A 20,021-nucleotide genomic window follows, 5' to 3' on the forward strand; every position below is an offset into this window, starting at 1 on the left:
CTTTACATTTCCAACCTTCACCATCAGTCCTGCTAACAATTATTCAATACTGTATAATAAGAGACCTATCCGCATCTCCTTTTATCAGTCCGGCCCTGACAGATTGGATACTACTCAGCGGAAATTCTATCTTCCTCCTCACCCTCTGGATCTAGGCTCCCTTTTGCCGTTGTAGCCCCCTCATTTGGGTAGCCAACGTCCAAGTTGCCCATCCCTATCTACTCTGTGCATGGAGGGGGTGGGAATGATCTTTGCTGTAAAGATTTGTTCCCTCTTTGAACTACTGCATCCATAGATGTAGGTCAAGTTCATCAAATTTATCAGATTACTCTGTTTTTCATCTTTCTTCTTCTAGTTGAGCTCTGATCATCCAGTCGTTCAAGCCAGGTCATGTGGGTATTATCTGCAAGTGTGGGTGTTATTATGCTGTCTTCTTATCTGCTGGACACTTAACTCTCCACTCTAGTCCTCTGTGGCTATGTCACTGACTCTGGGCCCAAGAGTCCTCAGGTCTTGCCACACTGCTGGCCAACCAGGTCTCTACCCGGGTTCACAGGAGTCTATTGAACATTGTAGGGCTTAGCTTGCAGCTTCATTGCTGTTTTCCCCTCACTTCCCCTTATCGGTGACGAACGTGGTCACCAATCAGAGCGTGTATTCCCATTGAGTCTTAGTCTTGGAAGGGGGTTTGCCCTGAGGGGACCCAACCACTTTCCTTGATGTCTCCTGGGCGAGCAACTTGCTTGTTCTTGTAGTAGTCAGTCGGGCCAGAACCACCATCTTGACAATCAGGACAGAACTCCGCTGCTTCTTTCTTACCTGGTTGGCCTTCACATTTGTCACGAGTCATATTCTTTTGCAGAGCTGCTTTTCTTGTTGCACCTTTATATAAATCTTGTAATATTACAGAGGGAGTCCTAGTGTGAGTAAGAACTTGACTGTAAGGTTGGTTTGAACTGCAAGGTCTGTGGTTCAAATCCACCAGCCACTCCTCAGAAACGCTCAACAGGCTTGCTATGAGTCGGAACCGACTCGATGGCACTAAACAACAACAACGAATATTACTGAACATTGATGTGTACGGTTTTCCCCTCTTCTTTCTCTCTGCATCTTTCTACCACCCCCAAAAATCATATCAAAGATGCCCACGGGGCAGCCCAAACCACCACCTGCTCCACCGTCTTTGGTGGCTGCTGTCATTTTTTGTCATAGAATTCTCCCTTTTGTTGCATCTGAGAGCACTTCATCAGCATGAGGGATCTGTTTAAACTTCTCATCTTCATTTGGATTCTTATCAGGGTGTTACTTCAAGGCCAGTTTCTATATTATGAACAATTGTTTTCTTTTACCTGTAGTTCTTAAAGCCTAAAATACGTATCCTTTGGATTTTGATAGAAAAAGTTTGCCAGGCCCTGAACTAGGTGCTAACTTCCCCAGGAAAAAATTGTCTCATTAGCCTTGCCTTCCCCTCATCAGATCCCAAGGCAGGCCTAGGGCACACAGTGGGGGTTTCCTCAGCTTCTTAGACATGTAGGGCGGTTCTCCTCCTTCATTCACGGTTGGTCAGGCTGTAGCTGCATCCCAAGGCCTGTAGACACCCTCCTTCCTTAGCACAAGAGGTAGCCTTTCAAAGGCAACCGCCAACACCTTCATTGCTATGGGCAGGCACGTGACCTATGATCAGTGGCACTCTCAGCAGTCAGTAGCTGGATGTGAGGTGGCCAGAGGGTGATGAGGACCATAGGACTAAGAAGCTGGGTGTGTCACTGGGCATACCTCCTTCCCCCAAGACTGGATGGAGCTAGGGACTCCCTTGGTGGGTGGCTGGACCATCAAGAAAGGGGTGAATGAAATATCCAGTTGGAGGTGGCCATGTGGTGGACGTAGGTTGGCCTGTCCTGGGAATGAGAAGCACCAGGTGTGGGGAGCAGTATTCAAAAATAGGGGAGCAGACTGGAGCAATGATTTAGCAGCTGTGGGCTGAGTGCTACAGGCAGGTGAGAAGTCTAGGATGTGAAGGTTTGCTCCCCTAAACTGAGAGAATCATTTGTTCAACAAGGATTCTTTGGATGAGCTTTGAAAACATTATGCTAAGTGAAAAAGGCCAGGCACAAAAGGCCGCATCTTATATGATGCCGTTGCTACCACATGGGCGAATGTATGGAGACCAAAAGTAGAGTAGTGGTCAGTAGTGGAGGCAGGGAGGGGAAACGGAGTGACGGGGAGTAAGTATGGGTTTCTTTTAGAGGGTAATGGCAAATTGTGAAATGAGACAGAGATGATGGTTACACAGCACACTGAATATTCTAAAAACCACTGGCGTTTCCCCACTAAAACGGTCATGTTTATGTAAAGTCAACGATCAAAGCCAAACCAACTGTTAAGGAGACAATCCCAACTCATAGAGACCGTGTTTCTGAGGCTGTTGGTCTTTACTGAGGAGAAAGCCTCATCTTTCTCCCTCTGAGTAGTTGGTGGGTTTGAACTGCCTACCTCGAGGTTAGCAGCCCTGTGTGTACCCTACTGCACTACCTGGATAACTATTATTAAGTAAATTTTGTTGTCGTTGTGAAGTGCAGTCGGTTGAGGCAGTTCTGACTCATAGCTACCCTGTATAGGGTTTCCAAGGAGTGGCTGGTGAATTTGGACCACCGACCTTGCCATTCAAACTGACCTGGAACTCGAGTGCTTCTCCTATGGTGCCACACCAGAACTCCAAGTAAATGATTGTTGTTGTTGTTAAGTGCCGTCGAGTCGGTTCCGACCCATAGCGACCCTGTACAGGGTTTCCGAGGGTGTAAATCTTTACGGGAGTAGAAAGCCTCATCTTTCTCCCGCGGAGCGGCTGGTAGTTTCGAACCGCTGACCTTAAGGTTCGCAGCCCGATTCATAACCACTACGCTACCAGAGTAAATGATAGCTCAATAAAAAATAATCACAAGCAACAACATTAAACAACTATGTGCTTGGCGGTGGCCTGGGGTCACATAGTGGTTAGGATCCAGCCCCTGTTCTCAAGGAATTTTTTGGGTGCTAAGAGTTATGGTGTGGTGCTGGAGGATAAGCACTGGACTGCTAACTGAAACGCTGGTTGTTCAAATTTACCAGCCACTCCTCGGAAACCCTACACAAGTTCGTTATGTGTCAGAACCAACTCGACTACACTAACAACGACAACAGTTTCTTGTAAAGAATTAGAATGATGAGTTCTACAGGTGATGGTACAGGGAGGGGCAGGCATGAGATGAACGAAGTGGGAAGATGTGGTCAGTCAGTGATTGCTCCTCCGGGGAGTGTCCCCAGGTAGGTTTTGAAAAATAAAGTGGTTTGAGAGCCGCATTAACCCAGTTTTTGGTGGGTCCTTGATTTCTTGGATTTTTAATACTCAGTTTCCTCTGAAAGCAGCTGTTAGACATATTTCTAGAAAGTGGTTTGTTAATTAAACCACATTTTGAGTGTACTAGGGAGCTGGCTATTTTAAGAACCCATGTGATAAATCCTCTCACTAACCAAAGAATCCTTTTGTAATGTGAATGATGTCTCCTTCTGTTTTTTAAGATTACATTTGATGGATTTATTTTCATGAAGCACTCTAAGGGGCCTTGCAGGGGTAGGGTGTGGAGGAAATGTAATTAGTTTGGGAGTTTTCTTTGCAACCGGCTTCTTTGGAGTGTTTTAAGCAGTCTCCGGAGACCCTCCGGGTGGTCCTCAACCAGAATGGGGACTTTATACTGTTAATGAGGATTCAGCAAGCAGGTCAACTTTCTGGCAACCTCCCCACCTGCTTCCGTCAGTTAACTCCCACACATTTTCTCTACCTCAGGCTCAAATGCCACTTTCTAAACTTACCTTTTCTTTCTAACCAACTATTTCGTGGCACTGTAGGATAAGCACTGGGCTGCCAACCACAAAGGTGATGGTTCGAACCCACCAGCCCCTCCTTGGAAATGCTATACAGGGTTGCTGAGTTAGAAATGAGTCGATGGCACTTAACAACAACAAATAACAATTTTAGTGCATTGCTTAAGGAGTCAAAGAGTAACAGACATTTGGTTTCAAAAGCAATAGACAGTCTCCTTTTTCTTTGCTTATCTTGCTCTCAGCAGCTACTTTGTATTCTCTTAACACTGGCTTTTTACCTCCATATACCTAGATAAGGTGCTTTTGTGGCTACTTCTTGGTTTTTCAGTTTTAAGCATTTTCTGTAGATTTTTCCATTATGAAAAATAAGAATTTAGCTTTCCCATATTTTTATTCAAAATCTGTTTTATAGTGAAATATGTATACATTGGAGTCCTGGTGTAGCCCTGTGGCTTAATGCGTCAGACTGTAAAGTCGTTTCAACTGCAAGGTCAGTGGTTCAAGCTCACCAGCTGCTCCTTGGAAACCCTGTACAGGGTTGCTGTGGGTCGGAATCGACTCGACGGCACTTCACAACAACACAATGCAACACAACATATTATACATTGAATTCCTGGAGTGGTGTTGTAGGATGAGCCCTGGACTTCGGACCACAAGGTTGGCAGTTCAAACTCACCAGGTGCTCATCGGAAACCCTTTACAGGGTCATTATGGGTTGGAACCTACTCGACGGCACTTAACAACAACAACAAATATTATACATTGGAATCCTGGTGTGGTGATGTAGAATAAGCACTGGACTGCTAACCAAAATGTCAGTGGTTCAAACTCACCAGCTGCACCTCTGAAACCCTATGTTGTTGTTGTTATGTGCTATGGAGTTGGTTCTGACTCATAGCGACCCTGTACAGGGTTTCCGAGGCTATAAATCTTTATGGGAGCAGAAAGCCTCATCTTTCTCCCGCAGAGCAGCTTGTAGTTTCGAATTGCTGACCTTGTGGTTCACAACCCGATTCGTAACCACTACACTACCAGTGCTCCTTCTGAAACTCTATACAGGGTCTTTATATGTTGGAACCAACTCGACAGCACTTACCAACAACATATTATGCAATGTATCTCTGGGTGGTATACATGACCAACACAGTTGGCAACTAAAAAACAGTCCTGGCTGGCTATCTGCTTCTGAAGAATCAGCCACTGAAAACTGTGTGGAACCCAGTTCTTCCCTGGCACACCTGGAGTCACCATGAATCAAGGTAGATGCTGAGTAACTAGTTTAAGATTTCTTCTGTCATATACTCTTTTACATTTTAACTCTGATTGTCTATTGCCAACTAATAGGCTGTATTATCCAGGATTTAAAATCTAATCTGTTCCCCTATCAGACATTATGTTTATTAGTTTTGTTTTATACAGCCAGCATGTCTTTAAATTTACCTAGGTATCTTCTCATCACTTCTCATGCCTTGTATCTGGGATTATTTTCTTTCTGCATGAAGTATATCTTGAACATTTTTTTTTTTCCCCTTTTTAGTGAAGTTCTGTGCTTTTCTTGGTTTGAAATTTGTTTGTTTTGCACTTAGTCTTGAAAGAGACTGGGCATAAAATTCTGGGTTGATTATTATTTTTCTCTTTGCACAGTGAAAAACATGATCCCACAATCTTCCAACTTCCATTTTTGCTGTTGAAAGGTGGTAGGTTCATCTGTTGACTGTTCTTCAGTCGGTGATCTCTTTTTATCTCTGGTTACTTTGAAGATCTCTTTACTTTTGATGTCCTGCCATTGCATTATCATGTATTCTTTAGGTACCCCAAAATGTGTAAGGATAGAGTTCTTTGGGTTTATCCTGTTTCAGATTCATTTGAATTCCTGCATCTGGGGAGTGTTGTTTTCTTTCCACTAATTTTCACCCAAAATTTCTCAGCCACTCTCTTTTTAAGTATGGCCTCCTTTTCATACTGCTTTCTTTTTCAAAGAAGCTTTTGATTAGGTATCTGCTTGGCCTTGTCATTCTATCCTCAAGACTCTTACTCATTCTGTTTTCTTTTTCATCCGATTGGATCGCTGGGCTACATTCAGGATAATTTGTATGGATCAATAATTTGCTTCATCATTTCAGTTAACAGAGTCTTGTCAGATGAGTTTAATCAACTATTTAATTAGGCTGCTGCTGTTTTAAGTTTTAGCTTCTGCAGTCCTGGTGTAGTGCTGTAGGATAATGCACTGACTCCAAAGGTCGATTTGAACTGCAAGTCAGTGGTTCAAACTCACTATGCAGGGTTTCTGTGAGTCAGAACTGACCTGATGGCACTTAACAACAACAACAAACAGTTCATTGAAGGAGAGCTGGTAGTGTAGTGGTTAAAAATTGGGACGCTAATCACAAGGTCCAAGGAACTCTGGTAGCGTAGTGGTTACTTGTTGCAGACTGTGCAGAGGTTCGAGGCCCTATAGGCCTGAATGTACCAGATCTAGCCACTTGGCAGTTAATAGCAAATTGTTTTTCATCAAATTGTTTAGTCATATTTATTTAATTCCAAACATGAGCCCTGGATGTCCACAGAGAAATGCAATATTCCCCTAAGTTTCTAAGTTCAAGATTTTCCCCCTAGAACCAAGGCAGTAAAACTTCCTCAGAGGACGAACAAGGACAGGTTTGCTGGGATTAAGCAGGGAGGCTCTGGAGAGGAACTGCCTGGGGTATATTCACTTGGGGAGGAGTGGTAAATTCTGGGAATATGGGATTAAGGACAATGGGGGCAACTCCCTCAGACCACCCTGGGTTCAATCAGTTTGATCCAAGTGAAGGTTAAACCCAGTAAGGAAGAAAGGAATATTGGTTTAAGTAAGGTTTACTGGTTTAACTTATCTTAAAGATTGTCTTGTCTGAATAATACCATTCTTCTTCTGTAAAGATCCCTCCCAGATTGGTGTGAAGCTCCTCCCCTAAATAAAACAGAGGCTCGGGCCTCCCCAGGTGTGCATTACTGGTTGGAAGGCTTGCAGTAACGATTGCAGTGCATTACTGGTTGGAAGGCTTGCAGTAATGATTGCAGGGCAGTGAGTTGCTGCCTGCAGAGGCCATGATGCCTGTAGTCCCAAGCCTGCCCACCAGTGATGTATCCACCCTGGCTTTGGGGTGCCTCATTGTCTCCCTTTTTCTGTTTGTCTGTGTATTCTTTCGCTATCCCTATCGCCGCTGGATCTCCCCTCCTCGTGAACCAAACAGTCGTGAACAACACAACTATGTCGAGGCAAGTCCCCAAAAGTTACTAATCGGGCTGCGAACCTCCAGGTCAGCAGTTCGAAACTACCAGCTGTTCCGCAGGAGAAAGATGAGGCTTTCTGCTCCTGTAAAGATTTACAGCCTCAGAAACCCTGTACAGGGTCACTGTGAGTCAGTTCCGACTCCACGGCACATAACCACCACCACCACCAATCACAAGGTCCACAGTTTGAAACCACCAGCCACTCTGTGGGAAAAAGATGATGCTTTCTGCTCCCGTAAAGATTTACAGCCTCAGAAACCCATCACAGAGTTGCTATGAGTTGGGACCTACTCCAAGGCACACAATTACAACCATCAACAGCACCACAGTTCATTGATTCAGCAACATCCATTGAAATGAGGATGCCTTTGATAATCAGAGGCATCTTGCGATCATAACCGGTAGTGTTTTTGATGATGCATAAAACTATGGCGTATCTACTAATCAATAGTGTTTGTTGTTGTTGTTGTTGTTAAGTGCTGTGGAGTTGGTATCAACCCAGAGTGACTCTGTATAGGGTCTCTGAGGAGCAGCTGATGAGCATGAACCACCAACCTTGAAGTTCAAATTGACTTTGCAGTCCAGTGCATTAACCCACAGCACCATATGGTATTCAAATGACTTGAATTTAAAAATCTATCTTAGTACATCTTTCTTGTTTTGTTGAATTTATAAAACAGATGATTTGCTGTCCACATCAGATAACCACAGTCAGTACCTGAAGACTTTGTAGGACTGTTTCTACCACTTATGGTTTCTCCTGGTTCTCACTCAATACTGGATACTGGATAAAACACTTTAAGAACTTTTCCAATGGGTTTTCCTTGTGTCAGTTGACTGTAAGCCAGTCAGTGACTTGCCTCGGAACTTTACCTGTGAAAATCCTTTGAGCACGGGTTGAAGTTGAATTTCTCCAAAGAGGATTTGTATTTATTTCTTCGCGTTGCCTAGAGAACACTCCCAACCTGCTATCACTTTAAATTAAATTATTCATCTGAGGTGTTTTTGTTTTGTTTTCTTCTTACATCCCAGATACGATTAATTTAGACCACAATCTCATGTGGGAACTGACTTGTGGTCATGAATGCTCAGGGAATATTTTTCTCGGCATCACCATGACTGAAATGGGGAAGGCTTTTCCTGTGTCCTTTGGAACATGATTTTACTTCCTTTTGGATTTAACACTCCATTAGGGTTACATCTTTATGGAGGAGTCTCCCAGGAAATTCTCCTCTTTGGATGAGTTCCAGGCTTCATTCTTATTCTCTGAGTCCTTCACATCCTTCTAGGAAGACGCTCAAGAACTCCAGGGTCCAGAAAAATTCCTAGGGGGCAAAGGTTGCTTACCACTTACGTTCTTTCCTTTATTTCTCTTTGAACTTTGTGGATTCTTACTTTTATGCCAACGCAGTGACACGTTTGAAAAGTTATTATAGTATTTTATCCAGTATTTTAATTGTTTCTTCTGGGCAGGATTGTCTAGATTTCTAATTTATTCACCTGCAAGAAATAAAAAGCCTCCAACAAAACTTCTTTAAGGAAACCCTTCTTACTCCTTCAGTTTACAGAATAAACCTACTGCCGTCGAATAGATTCGGACTCATAACGACTCCATATAGGGTTTCCGAGGAGCAGCTGGTGGGTTTGAACCACCAACTTTGTTGCTTATCTTACAGTGCCACAAGCTCTCCTTTCTATAGTTGTTGTTGTTGTTAAGTGCCATCAGGTTGGTCCTATCTCATAGCAACTCTATATAGGGTTTCTGAGGAGCGGCTGGTGAGTTTGAACTGCCGACCTTGCGGTCGAGTGCTTTTCCTGCAGTGCCACACCAAGGGGAGAGTCTACACATATTCTCATGGCACGGTTGACCTTCCCCTTGTAGCACACACACCATCAACATCTTTACATTCATTTGTATGCTCTTTACATTAACTGTCTACTTACCTCATTAGCCGTGTGAGGGCCTCGGTCTGAATTGTTCATTATTTGATTGCCAGTCCTTATTTCACTGCTTGACACACAGTAGCTATTCAATAGATATTTACTGAGTAAATAATGAGACGAATACTTGAGTGAGAAGATTGTATTAGGTATTAGGTCAAGCTCAGCTGTGTGTCTCTGCTTTAAGTTCAGCCATGGGAGGCAGTGTGTTTTTTGGAGGGGAGGGTGGTTAGCAGATTCCCATAGTCCAGTCACATTATTCACAGGTGGCTATTTAAAGTAAAAGTCACTTTTTCAAGTAGCTAGTGGCTGTCCTATTGGACAACACAATCATAGAACATTTTCATTGTCTCAGAAAATTCTACTGGAAATGCTTCTGTAGAATTTCTAACAGCTCCTCTCGCTCTCTGTCTCTCTCCTCTTTCTCCCCACTCCTAAACCAAGGACAGGGATTGTTGGCTCATTCTTAGTGATATAAAATATTGCTTTTGAACAAGACGATACTTGGGTACTTTGGGTAACGAGCACCAACCCCACTGTTTTTTCTTTTAAACTCCTGAGCTCTTGTTTGCCAGTACATTCTTCTATTCTCATTGCCGTGAAAGCTGGATGTTACTTGGGTTGGAAAGTATAACTGCCTTCTTTTCTGGTCTTTACACCCTTTGCTAATGTCTGAGAGTTCTCCAAGGCAGGGTTCTAGGAGACTTTGGCACGTCTGAAGAGCTGAGTCATACAATGGTGGAGTAGGGCTGACGGGGTTGGGGGTAGGACGTTCTCTCAATAGACTAGGGCCCCTTTCTGCATCCATGGCCAGTTAATTGGCCTTGCTGGGAAAGTATGATGGAAAGAGGGGCTTCAGAGAAACGCTGGTGACAGTTAAGTGGCCTTTTGTTGATGTTCTCTGCTGAACCAGGACTTTGCTGGATTTTGTCTCTGCCTTTCTCCCCACCTCCTGTGGACTTTCTGTTAGCTTCATCATTTACCATTCAGACATCATCTTTCACTTTACCTCTTTAACATGATTGCTTTGTGTGCTGGCTTCAGCTTTGTTCCTTCTATGCCCAGTCCATAAAGGGGGCTGTGTGGCTGCTAGAGGACTGGGGACTCAACTCTGCTCTATTGAAGCCACTAAGAATGATAATAATGATGGTGGCCTTCATGTCTGGCAGAAAACACGCTTCCTACCCCAGCATAATGGCGGCCACCTGAAGATAGAGAAGCTGCGTGGAATGTATTCTCATAGAATATAGACATTCCCCTTCCTCTGCTCTCCTCTCCATCCGCTCCTCCTCCTGATTGGAGTCCTGGCCTAAAGTACAGCTGCGACTAAGAGTTATTGCCTTGGAATTATTAATAATAGCTTCCATCTTGCAGGCTTGTACAATTTGGCACGCCCATTCACCCAAGTTGTCTCATCAAATATCCACCTTCCCCGTGAGGTAGGGAGGGGAGGTATTGTTAACCCCATTTTACTGATGGGTAAACTGAGACTTAGATTAGGGGAACTACCGCAGCTCTTGTAGCTAGGAGGTGAGCCCCCTGGTTTTCTGTCTCTAAGCCCAGCATCTTCTCAATTGGGCCCACATCCTTATGTTAAGGAGGGTGTGGACCAGGGAGAGTGTGAGTGGATTGGGAGGCAGAGGAGAGGAGACTTGCTAGAGGAGAGCCGAGTGGCAGGAGGGTTTTTCTAGGACCATCGCTAGCTACCCGTCATTCTCCAGAGACAGAGACAGTCACGCTTACAGGAGGTGGCCCAGCAAGTCAGGGGCCACATTATCCTGTCATCCTCCTCCTCCCCTTCCCAGGAGATTTGCCCAGAGTGAGGGAAGGGTGGCCCTAGGTCTCCTAAGGACCTTGTGTTGTGGGCCATTTCCTGGCCCCCAGAGAGACCCTAACGTCCCCTCTCAGGCCGTGTGGCTGGCCTTTAGGTGCTGTGCTCTTTTGAGTTCTGGGCCATGCCTGCACCCTCAGGGGCTCCGTGACACTCCAGAAGAGGGATGGGGCCCAGGCAGCCCCTCGTGGACAGACGGATGCTCCTGGTCTGCAGCTATATCCTGGCCTCAGCTTTAGGCCAAATGAATTTCACGGGGTGAGTGGTGGCCTTGCTGTGGGCCTCAGGGGGAGTTGGCTGTGCGGCTGTGACCTGGTCAGGTAGAGGGGTCCAGACTCAGTGTCCACACTGTGCCCACCCAAACGCCACACCCTCCTACTCTGGGGCACTCAGGTTCTCTTGTCCTTCTGCTCCAGCATCTTTGGGGAAGCTTCCCGGGCTCCAGGAATCCCCCTGAAACCACATGGAAGATGTTGTATACATGCACTGGTTTTCTGGGGGAAGGGTCCGTGGCTTTTCTCAGCTTCTTAAAGAAGTTGGTAACTCCTTCTTCCCCAAAGACTGATGATGGTGAGGATGATTGTGTCATGGAGTTGGTTTAGACTCATAGTGACCCTGCATAGAGTTTCTGAGGCTGTAAATCTTTATGAGAGCAGAAAGCCTCATCTGTCTCCCTCGGGACGGCTGGTAGTTCCAAACTACTGATCTGAAGGTTATCAGCCCAAAGATTTGGTACCAGAAATGAATGTGGCGTTTTCTTTCTTGAAATCACAAAACCCAAGTGCTGTTCAGTTGACTTCACTCTGACTCATGTAACCCCGTGTGTGTCAGAGTACAACTGTGTCCCATAGGGTTTATAGTGGCTGAGTTTTCAGAAGCTGATCACCAGACCTTGCTTCTGAAGCATCTCTGGGTTCACTCAGACCTCCAACCTTTTGGTTTCCTGTGAACCAACACCATTTGCACCGTCCCAGGACACTCGGAATAGCAATAAATACCCAACAGACCCATGAAGGAAGTAATTTTTCAGGCTTCAAAGGGTCCTTTGAGGCAGATTTTCCATAGTAGGAAGGACAAGTGGGCTGAAAGGGGGTCACCACCCAAGGTCCCAGACTTTCAACCCCAGGACTCAACAGATGTCCACGTGGCACAAAGTTGTTCAGCTTCCCTCATAGCGGGGAGGGCACCTATCTCCTCTCCAATGTCCTCAAGCTCTTGGAAGAAGGCAGAAGAGGGCTGTAGGTTTGGACAGGCCATGGTCTTGGGGCCCCTGTGTGAAGAGAACTTGCTGGCACTGTTGGTCCCCAGAGTCCTCCAGGGCATCTTTCTCTCTTTCCTTTGGCTTCAGTAGGATCATTGTCTACCGTTGTTTCCCCATCTTGGATTTAGGCCTGCCAATAGCTTTGACAGGCTACGCTTAGCTCCCTCAGTGGTCTGGATTTGGAGTCCCAGATTGAAGGACATATGTGCTCCCCAGATTCCAGTTTTTCCAATTTAGGCTCCTTCTGCCTCCTGACCACAGGGTTCCCTCATCTCTGCCTTCCCCAAGCGACAAAGCCTTGTGGGAATCTCCTCAGCCACAGCATGCCCTACCTCCCGTGTCTTTCCAGAGACCAGGTCCTTCGAGTCCTGGCCAGAGATGAGGAACAGCTTTCACTTCTCAGAGGCCTGGAGGGCACGAAGCCCCTGAAGGTGAGGATTCCCAGGGCCTGGGGACATACGGTCTCACCCCAACTTCCCTTCTGATGTTATAGCCCCGTGGAAAGGTCAAGTGGGGACCCTCCTCAGGAAAAGGTTGGGAAAAGTGGTCCTGAAGTCTGGGTGAGGGTCCGGGTCCTCTGCTCTTTCCTTCTGTCCTGGAGACCAATGGCTGCCATTTCCCCAGGCCATGTGGGAGGGACATGTGTCTGGCAGGGAGCCTGGGTGCACGAGACTGGACCTGTCTGTTTCCCAGTTGTAATGGTTTAGCTGTCAAATTGGCATTTTAGTTAGGTTTCTCCCTGTCAGCCTGGACACTTGTTTCTACCGAGGACATTTGTCCTCTAATAAAAGTTTTCAAAACGGGCAAGATTTTCTCCAGCCATTATACAAGATCGTTATGGCTCCATATGATAAGCACTGGACTATGAACCACGAGGTCTGAAATTTGAGCCCACCAGCCGCTCGTCGGGAGAAAGATGAGGTTTTCTGCTCCCACAAAGATTTTAAAAGCCTTGGAAACTCTATAGAGGGTTACTACAAGTAGGAACCGACTCGAAGGCACTTACCAGCGATAGCAATCATTACGCTAGAGTGGTTTTGTTTGAGGGCTGTTGAAATGACCAGATGCTCTGGACAGGGCCTGAAGCCCTCGCCCCTATTTGTACACGTGTCTCTTTCAACAAAAATGTACAAATTGAAGAGAAGGCGCACTCATTAAGATGGCGTGGGGACCAACATCAAGCTTACTTACCCTTCTTTGGGGGCTGAAGCCTCCCTTTCCCACCAGGGATCTTGTTCATTCTATTGTCCCAGGGGGTGTGTGGGCTGACCTTTAGGCGCTGCTCTGGGCTCTTAGGATTGGAAGGAAGCTGTGATATGTAAGTGAGGCTGGGAGACAAAGGTGCCTGAAAGTAGAGAAAGAAACACAATGCTTGGGATTGTGTTTTGGTCCCAGTCTTTCTGCTATACCTTAGGGTTTTCATATGGCGCTGGGTCCTCTAACTGGATAAGAGAAGGGGACCACCTGACTCTAGGGGGCCTTCAGGACAGGCAGCAAACACATACATTTTCTCCTTTTGTGGCCAAGGTGGACTTTTGGCGTGGCCCAGCCAGGCCTAGCCTCCCTGTGGACATGAGAGTCCCATTCTCTGAACTGGAAGACGTCAAGGCATTCCTGGACTCTCATGGCCTTACGTACAGTGTCATGATCAAGGACATCCAGGTAGGTCCTTTGGATGCTGAGGCTAGTGTCTCACCTACTGCATTCCTTTCTGGTTTGGGAAGAATCACTCAGGGCTGGTGGGATGGACACACCTGCCCTGAAGCTCTGTCTGCACCTGTGTGGCCAGGTCATGAAAGGAGCTGAGCTCCACATTCCTCAAAGAACCTCCATCGCAGTTTCAGGCTCGTGGAAAAGTACTCCTGCTAATCTTGCGTGTCCTCTTATTTGTAGCTAATGACAAAGGAGGAGATGCGGAGAGAGGAGGGAATAAACACTAACTCAGGTCTTTTTCCACATCACGGGGTCCTGATGGCACAGTGGTAAAGCACTCCCCTGTTAACAGAAAGATCCGCGTGTTGAACCCACCTTGGGAGAAAGATGTTGTAGTCTGTTTCTGTAAAGACTCCAGCTTTGCGAACCCTGAGGAGCACTTCTACTCGGTCACGTGGGGTCACTGGGAATGGGAATTGGCTTAATGGCTTGGAGTTTGGTTTGGGTTTCCTGGCACTATGGGGAAGCAGCTCTTGGTGGCTTCCTGTGTTTTTCTGGGATTGTACCCTCCTGTCCCCCAGGTTCCTCTATCATCCAAACTAGGAGGTACTTTCTTCCCTTCCCCCTAGCCTGCTCTTCCTTACCACACCACCTTACTCCTCCATCCTGAACACGGTGGTGCTCTAGCTCAACTCTTCTGTCTCCGAGGATGCACACAGAGCCTGTGGAGGGGGCCCCATGCCCCCAACAGCTGTGTACCTGCATAGATTCACTCCCAAACAAGATGTGCTGGAGCTAATCTCCTCCAGGACCTGAGTGTGGGAACACAGAGTCCCTGAGCACATACACTTGACACCACATGCCAAGGGGATCAACGCATTAGAAGGCTTTCCTGCCTTTCCCAGGCGCGCACATCTGGTTCCCAAGCACCATGTGGGGCTGGATGTTTCTCTAATTCAATTGTACCACACACAACTGGGGAAATGCTCACAGACAAGTGAGGCCCCATATCAAAAGCTACAGGACTTTCTTCTTGTTTATATTCAGGCCTGAATTTTGATGTTGGCACTTCCCTGCTTCTTTGGAACCCACGTGTTTGGCAAACAGACACCATTTTTTTGTTGTTATTGGTAAGTGCTGTCGAGTCTTTTTCAACCCATAGCGAGACCCTGTATAGGGTTTTTGAGGAGCAGCTGGTGAGCTTGAACCACCTACCTTGTGGTTGAAACTGACTTTGCAGTCCAACGCATTAACCCACAGCACCACACAGACACCATAGGTCTCTAGAATATTTTCTGCTGATCTCCACAACTCAGGAATGACCCTAAAGTTTACACTCCTGAGCCTCCCACTTGGATCCTCGGAGTCAGTGGTCCTCCTTGCTGCCCCTAACCTAAGTCGCCTTGCTTTCCCTCTGGCTCAAATGTCCTGGACTCTCAGCCCAAAGCAGCCAGGCAGGAGTTTTACTGAGCACTCACTTTGTCTGTGATGGATCAAGGTCCTGTTGCTATTTTGGAGATCAGATCTGGGCTTAGTGGGAACTGGGCTGGCAAGACTGCTGTGTTGAGCTGATTTATTGGGAGGGTGAAAAGGGCATCCTGGTGGAAGAAGACTCAGAGCATTAACAGAGGGAGCTGGGAGCTGGATGGAGTCCATGCTGATATACCAGGGATCTTCAGAAAGTTCATGGAAAATTGATATTATGAAGAAAACTATGCATGGATTTCAAATTTTTTTCATACCAAAATAGACTCATATGAACTTGTTATAACATGTCTGAACAGGATGTGGTATGAGGCACTAAGAAGGATAAGGCATCAGTTTGAAATGATCCCCTATAAGAGCAACATGAATTCAAGCAAGAACAAACATCAAATTTATGGTAAAACTTAGGTGGGAGAAAGGTGAAATCTTTGATGAGAAGTATATGGGGACAATGGCCCCAAGAAACTAGCTGTTTACCAATGGATAGTTTGTTTTAAGAAGAGACAAGATAATGTTGAAGATGAAGCTTGCAGGGACAGGTCATCCATATGAATTTGGGAGGAAAAATTCATCTTGTTTGTAACTGAAGAAGACTGATCATTAATAGCAATGGTGGTGGTATGCTGTGGAGTCTGTTCCAACTAATTTCTGAAGCTGCAACTGTTTATGGGAGTAGAAACCTTCAGCTTTCTCCCGCAGACAACTGGTAGTTTTGAACTGTTGAAACTTGAGGTTAACAGCCCAACTCATAACCACTACGCTACCGGAGTTCCTTATGGATAGCAATAGCCAACCCCATAGTCATCTCTACTTGTTCCGCTTACACAATTCTGACTGAAAAATTAAAGTTGAGCAAACTTTCTGCCAAATGGTTGCAACCAGAACAGCTGCAGACAAGAGCAGAGTTTTCAATGGAAATTTTGAACAGGTGGGATCAAGATCATGAAGCATTCCTTTGAATGCTTACCAACAAAGTATAATCAAAACAATGACTACCAAGAGGTGGAAATGGTCCAGTCATAGTAAAAGGGGACCAGTTAAGAGCAAATGTCATGGCGACAGATTTGGCGGGGCGGGGGGATGCATTGTGCTTGTTCATTTTCTGGAGAGCCCAAGAATGATGACATCTATTTAGTAGGAGTGTGTTTTGAGAAAGTCAACCAAAGCTTTAGTAGAAAAATGTCCAGGAAAGCTTCATCAGACCCTCCTTGTCCACCACAACTATGTTGTTACTCGTTCCTCTCAAGTAAGGGCAACTTTGTGAAAGTTTCAATGAGAAATCGCTAGGAATCCACTTTGAACATCTGATTTGACTCCTTCTGACTTTTTTGTTTTCTAATCTTAAAAAACTTTAAAGGGCACCCATCTTTCCTCAGTAAACATTGTTTAAAAAGTTGCATTGACATAGTTAAATTCCTAGGAACCTCAGTTCTTTAGGGATGGACTAAACATTGTACACAATTGTCTTGACCTTAATAGAGCTTATGCTGAGAAATACAGTTTTATTTTTATTTTTGAAATTACATTTTCCCATGAAGATTTTGAAGTCTCCTCATATTAGTTATCAATGCATATACTGAGCCTCATTGCTTTAAGAGGCTTCCTTGCACTGGTACTTTGCTGCGAGGTAGGCCCTCAATACAAGTCTGATGAATGGATTCATTCACCACAGATTCAGGCTAGAGGTCCAAAGAAAGATGGGTGAATACATGCATCTTTGTCTCCTGAGCCCCTTCCCTCAGTCTCTCAAGGTCAGGATCATGTCCCCGATCCATCTGTATACCCCAGCACTTCTTCTAGGCTCTGCTACCTGTTTTCAGTTGTCTCCATCACACGGAGATCCCATGAACATCAGAAGGAAACGTTGGCTGGTCCTGAGTCACCTTCACAATCCTTGGTATGTTTGACTCCATTGTTGTGGCTTCATCTGTTTATTATGAGTGGGTTTTGGGAAAGTAAGCCAAAGTTTTAGAAGAAAAATGCCCAGGACTTCATCAAAACAGCCCTTCTCCACCACAACAAAGCTCCTTTCAACTTAGAGGGTTCCTCTTCTAGGACTTTATTAGCCAATATTCTATTGTGTTCCATGAGCTTTTCATCGGCAGAGTTCAGAAGTACCTCTCAAAGCCTTTCTTCCTAGTCTGTCTTCGTCTGGAAGCTCAGCGGACACCTGTCCACCATGGGTGACCCTGCTGGTATTTGAAATACTGCTGACATTGCTTCCAACATCACAGCAACATGTAAGCCACCAGAGTAAACCTGCCACTTTGTCCAGATTTAATACTAGTAAATGTTCACTGGATTCATGGATGGGGTAAGCAAAGCAGAGGGGAGAGGCAATGTCTGTTCCTAGGGCTAGGCTGAGCCAGGCAAACGTGAAGGCTGGTCTCCATGATGGTCAGAGGCAGGGGAGATAGTGGTGGAAGGGAAGGGCTCCCTTAGTGTGATAGCAGAGGGACCTGATGAAGATGAAGTTCCTTAGATCCACCAGCAGATGCAGAGCCATCTACCGTGTGCTCATAAAAATAGCCATGTTTCACTGTCATGGAGTCTATCCTAGCTCATAGTGACCCTATAGGACAAACTAAAATGGCCCCATAGACTTTCCTGGGCTGTAATCTTGAAGGAAGCAGACTGACTCATCTTTCTCCTGAGTAACAGCTGGTGGGTTTCGAACCACCAACTTCTCAGTTTGCAGCTGAGCCCTTAACCACTGTCTCATGAGGGCTCGCTAAGGGATTGGGTCAGATGCTGGAAATACAAAGATAGAAACCTTGCCCTGTATCCAGGGTGCTTGGAGTGTTGAGGGGGTGGGGAGGCAGAGGAGCAAATCTGAGATGACAATGGTGAGGCCAAGTGCTGATGCAGAACGGGCAGGTTGCTATGGGAGCGGATTCAAGTGGGCCTGCCCGGTACTTGCTTCTCCTTCGTTGGAGAAGGCTGTAATTATGGTGCGGTGGGCCAGGAGGGGTGCTGAGGCCTCACCAGATCACAAAGGGCATCTTCTGCCACATGAAGGGGTTTGGATTTCGCCCTGAGAACCATGGGGAGCCAGCTGAGGGTTTTGACACAATCAGATTTGCATTTAAGAAAAATCCCTGTGAAGGCTGGTGTGTACCTCGCGACAGTGTGGAGGTGGGGACAGGACCAAGCAGAGACTGACAGGCAGAAGGACGGTGAGGAAATTGCAGTGGGCCAGGCAAGAAATTATCTGATTCCAAGTGAGCGCTATTTGCATTTAATTTTTCTTCACCTCCCCGTTCTTTTCAACCCTTCGGTTTGGTTTTTTTTTTTCCCCTGGGATGAGTCACCATGGCAAAGCTTCACTTGAGCAATCAGCTCTGTGGATTTTAATGGCTTTTTTCTGATTACAAAATTAATAAATATTCATGCTAGATAATTTGGGAAATAGGAAAAAGCTCAGAGAAGAAAACAAAAATCACCCATGCTCCGACCAGCTAGAGAGAAACACAATTTCGGGTAAATATTGCTTCAACAATTTCCGCCTCGTTACTGGACCATCTCAATCAGCATACAAATGTGCGGTTCTTTCTCCAGCTTCAAAAACCTTCTCCAGCTACCAGTCCACTGCCCTGTTCCTTGTATAGCAGAACTCCCCGGAGTACCAACCTCACACTTGCCACTTCCAAGGCCTCTCCTCTCGTGGACTTTCTGCCCTCAACACCCATGGCCGTGTCACAAGTGGGTTCTGCATAGTCACAGCGACCTCTGACCTTTCACTCTTCCCTGAAATGCGTCTCTTCTCTTGACTGCAGGCCATTGCAACCGCCACCTTCCTGACTGCTTCTATGCATGATGTCTTTCTGTTTCCCAGCTCATCCTTGGATGTCTCCTCCAAACCCTCACCCATGATCCTGGTGTTCAGTATCTTCTATCTCCTGATGATCAGGCAGTGGTGGTTTAGTGGTAGGATTCTCACCTCCCATGTGGAAGACCAGAGTTCGATTCCCAGCCAATGTACCTCATATGCAACTACCAGTCCTCTGTCAGTGGAGTTTAGCTATGATACTAAACAGGTTTCAGTGAAGTTTCTAGACTAAGACAGACTAAGAACAGGCCTGACCAGCTGCTTCTGAAAACCCTATTGAATACAATTCTACTCTGACCCACATGGGTTCACCAAGAGATGGAGTCAGCTCAGTGACAGCTGGTACTTGGTATACCTGGATGCTGTTTCTACAGATACCTGCGTGGCTTCAACTGTACCTTGTTCTTCCTACTCTCCTAACTCCTTTCAGTTTTTACCTGGGTACCTATTGCTTCCTAATATACTGTATAACTCACTATCCTATTGTCTCTCCCACTTCCCCCCACTAACGCGTAAGCTCCATGAGGTAGATAGTTTTGGTGTGCGGGCGGTCACACGTAGGATGGACTCAACAAATACATGTCCTCAAGTAGAGGAGTCTTAGATGTGGAACTCGTGTTGAATAAGGTAGGGGTGGATAGAGCCCTAAAGAAGAGAGGGAGACAGGTGGGGAGGGGTGCTGGGGAAGGCCATTATGGCTACACCAAGGGACAGAGACAGAGGAATGTTCAGACCTCTCTGCTGCACCTGGGGAGGGTAAGTGCTGGCTGAATCCCCCAAGTGACCAGTAATGAGGTGCAATACGCTACCATATTCTCTCTGGAGGAGTCCAGATTTTCCAGCCATGCCTTGTCATGATTGCTCCATCTCAGAACCCTGGAGTCACC

General features: G+C 46.0%; 1 protein-coding gene across 1 annotated transcript in view; it reads left to right on the top strand.

The window, feature by feature from the left end:
• Window positions 1-11,071: 11,071 nt before the first annotated feature.
• Window positions 11,072-20,021, top strand: part of CPA5 (carboxypeptidase A5) — a 30,131-nt gene continuing 21,181 nt past the window's right edge. Inside the window, exons 1-3 of the mRNA XM_006861137.1 lie at window positions 11,072-11,164; window positions 12,517-12,598; window positions 13,695-13,829. Coding sequence (XP_006861199.1) covers window positions 11,073-11,164; window positions 12,517-12,598; window positions 13,695-13,829 — 309 coding nt within the window. The 5' untranslated portion in view covers window position 11,072. The remainder of the gene's footprint in view (window positions 11,165-12,516; window positions 12,599-13,694; window positions 13,830-20,021) is intronic.

The sequence above is a fragment of the Chrysochloris asiatica genome, unplaced genomic scaffold (genome assembly GCF_000296735.1).
Source record: "Chrysochloris asiatica unplaced genomic scaffold, ChrAsi1.0 scaffold00041, whole genome shotgun sequence".
In the NCBI taxonomy this organism is placed as follows: domain Eukaryota; kingdom Metazoa; phylum Chordata; class Mammalia; order Afrosoricida; family Chrysochloridae; genus Chrysochloris; species Chrysochloris asiatica.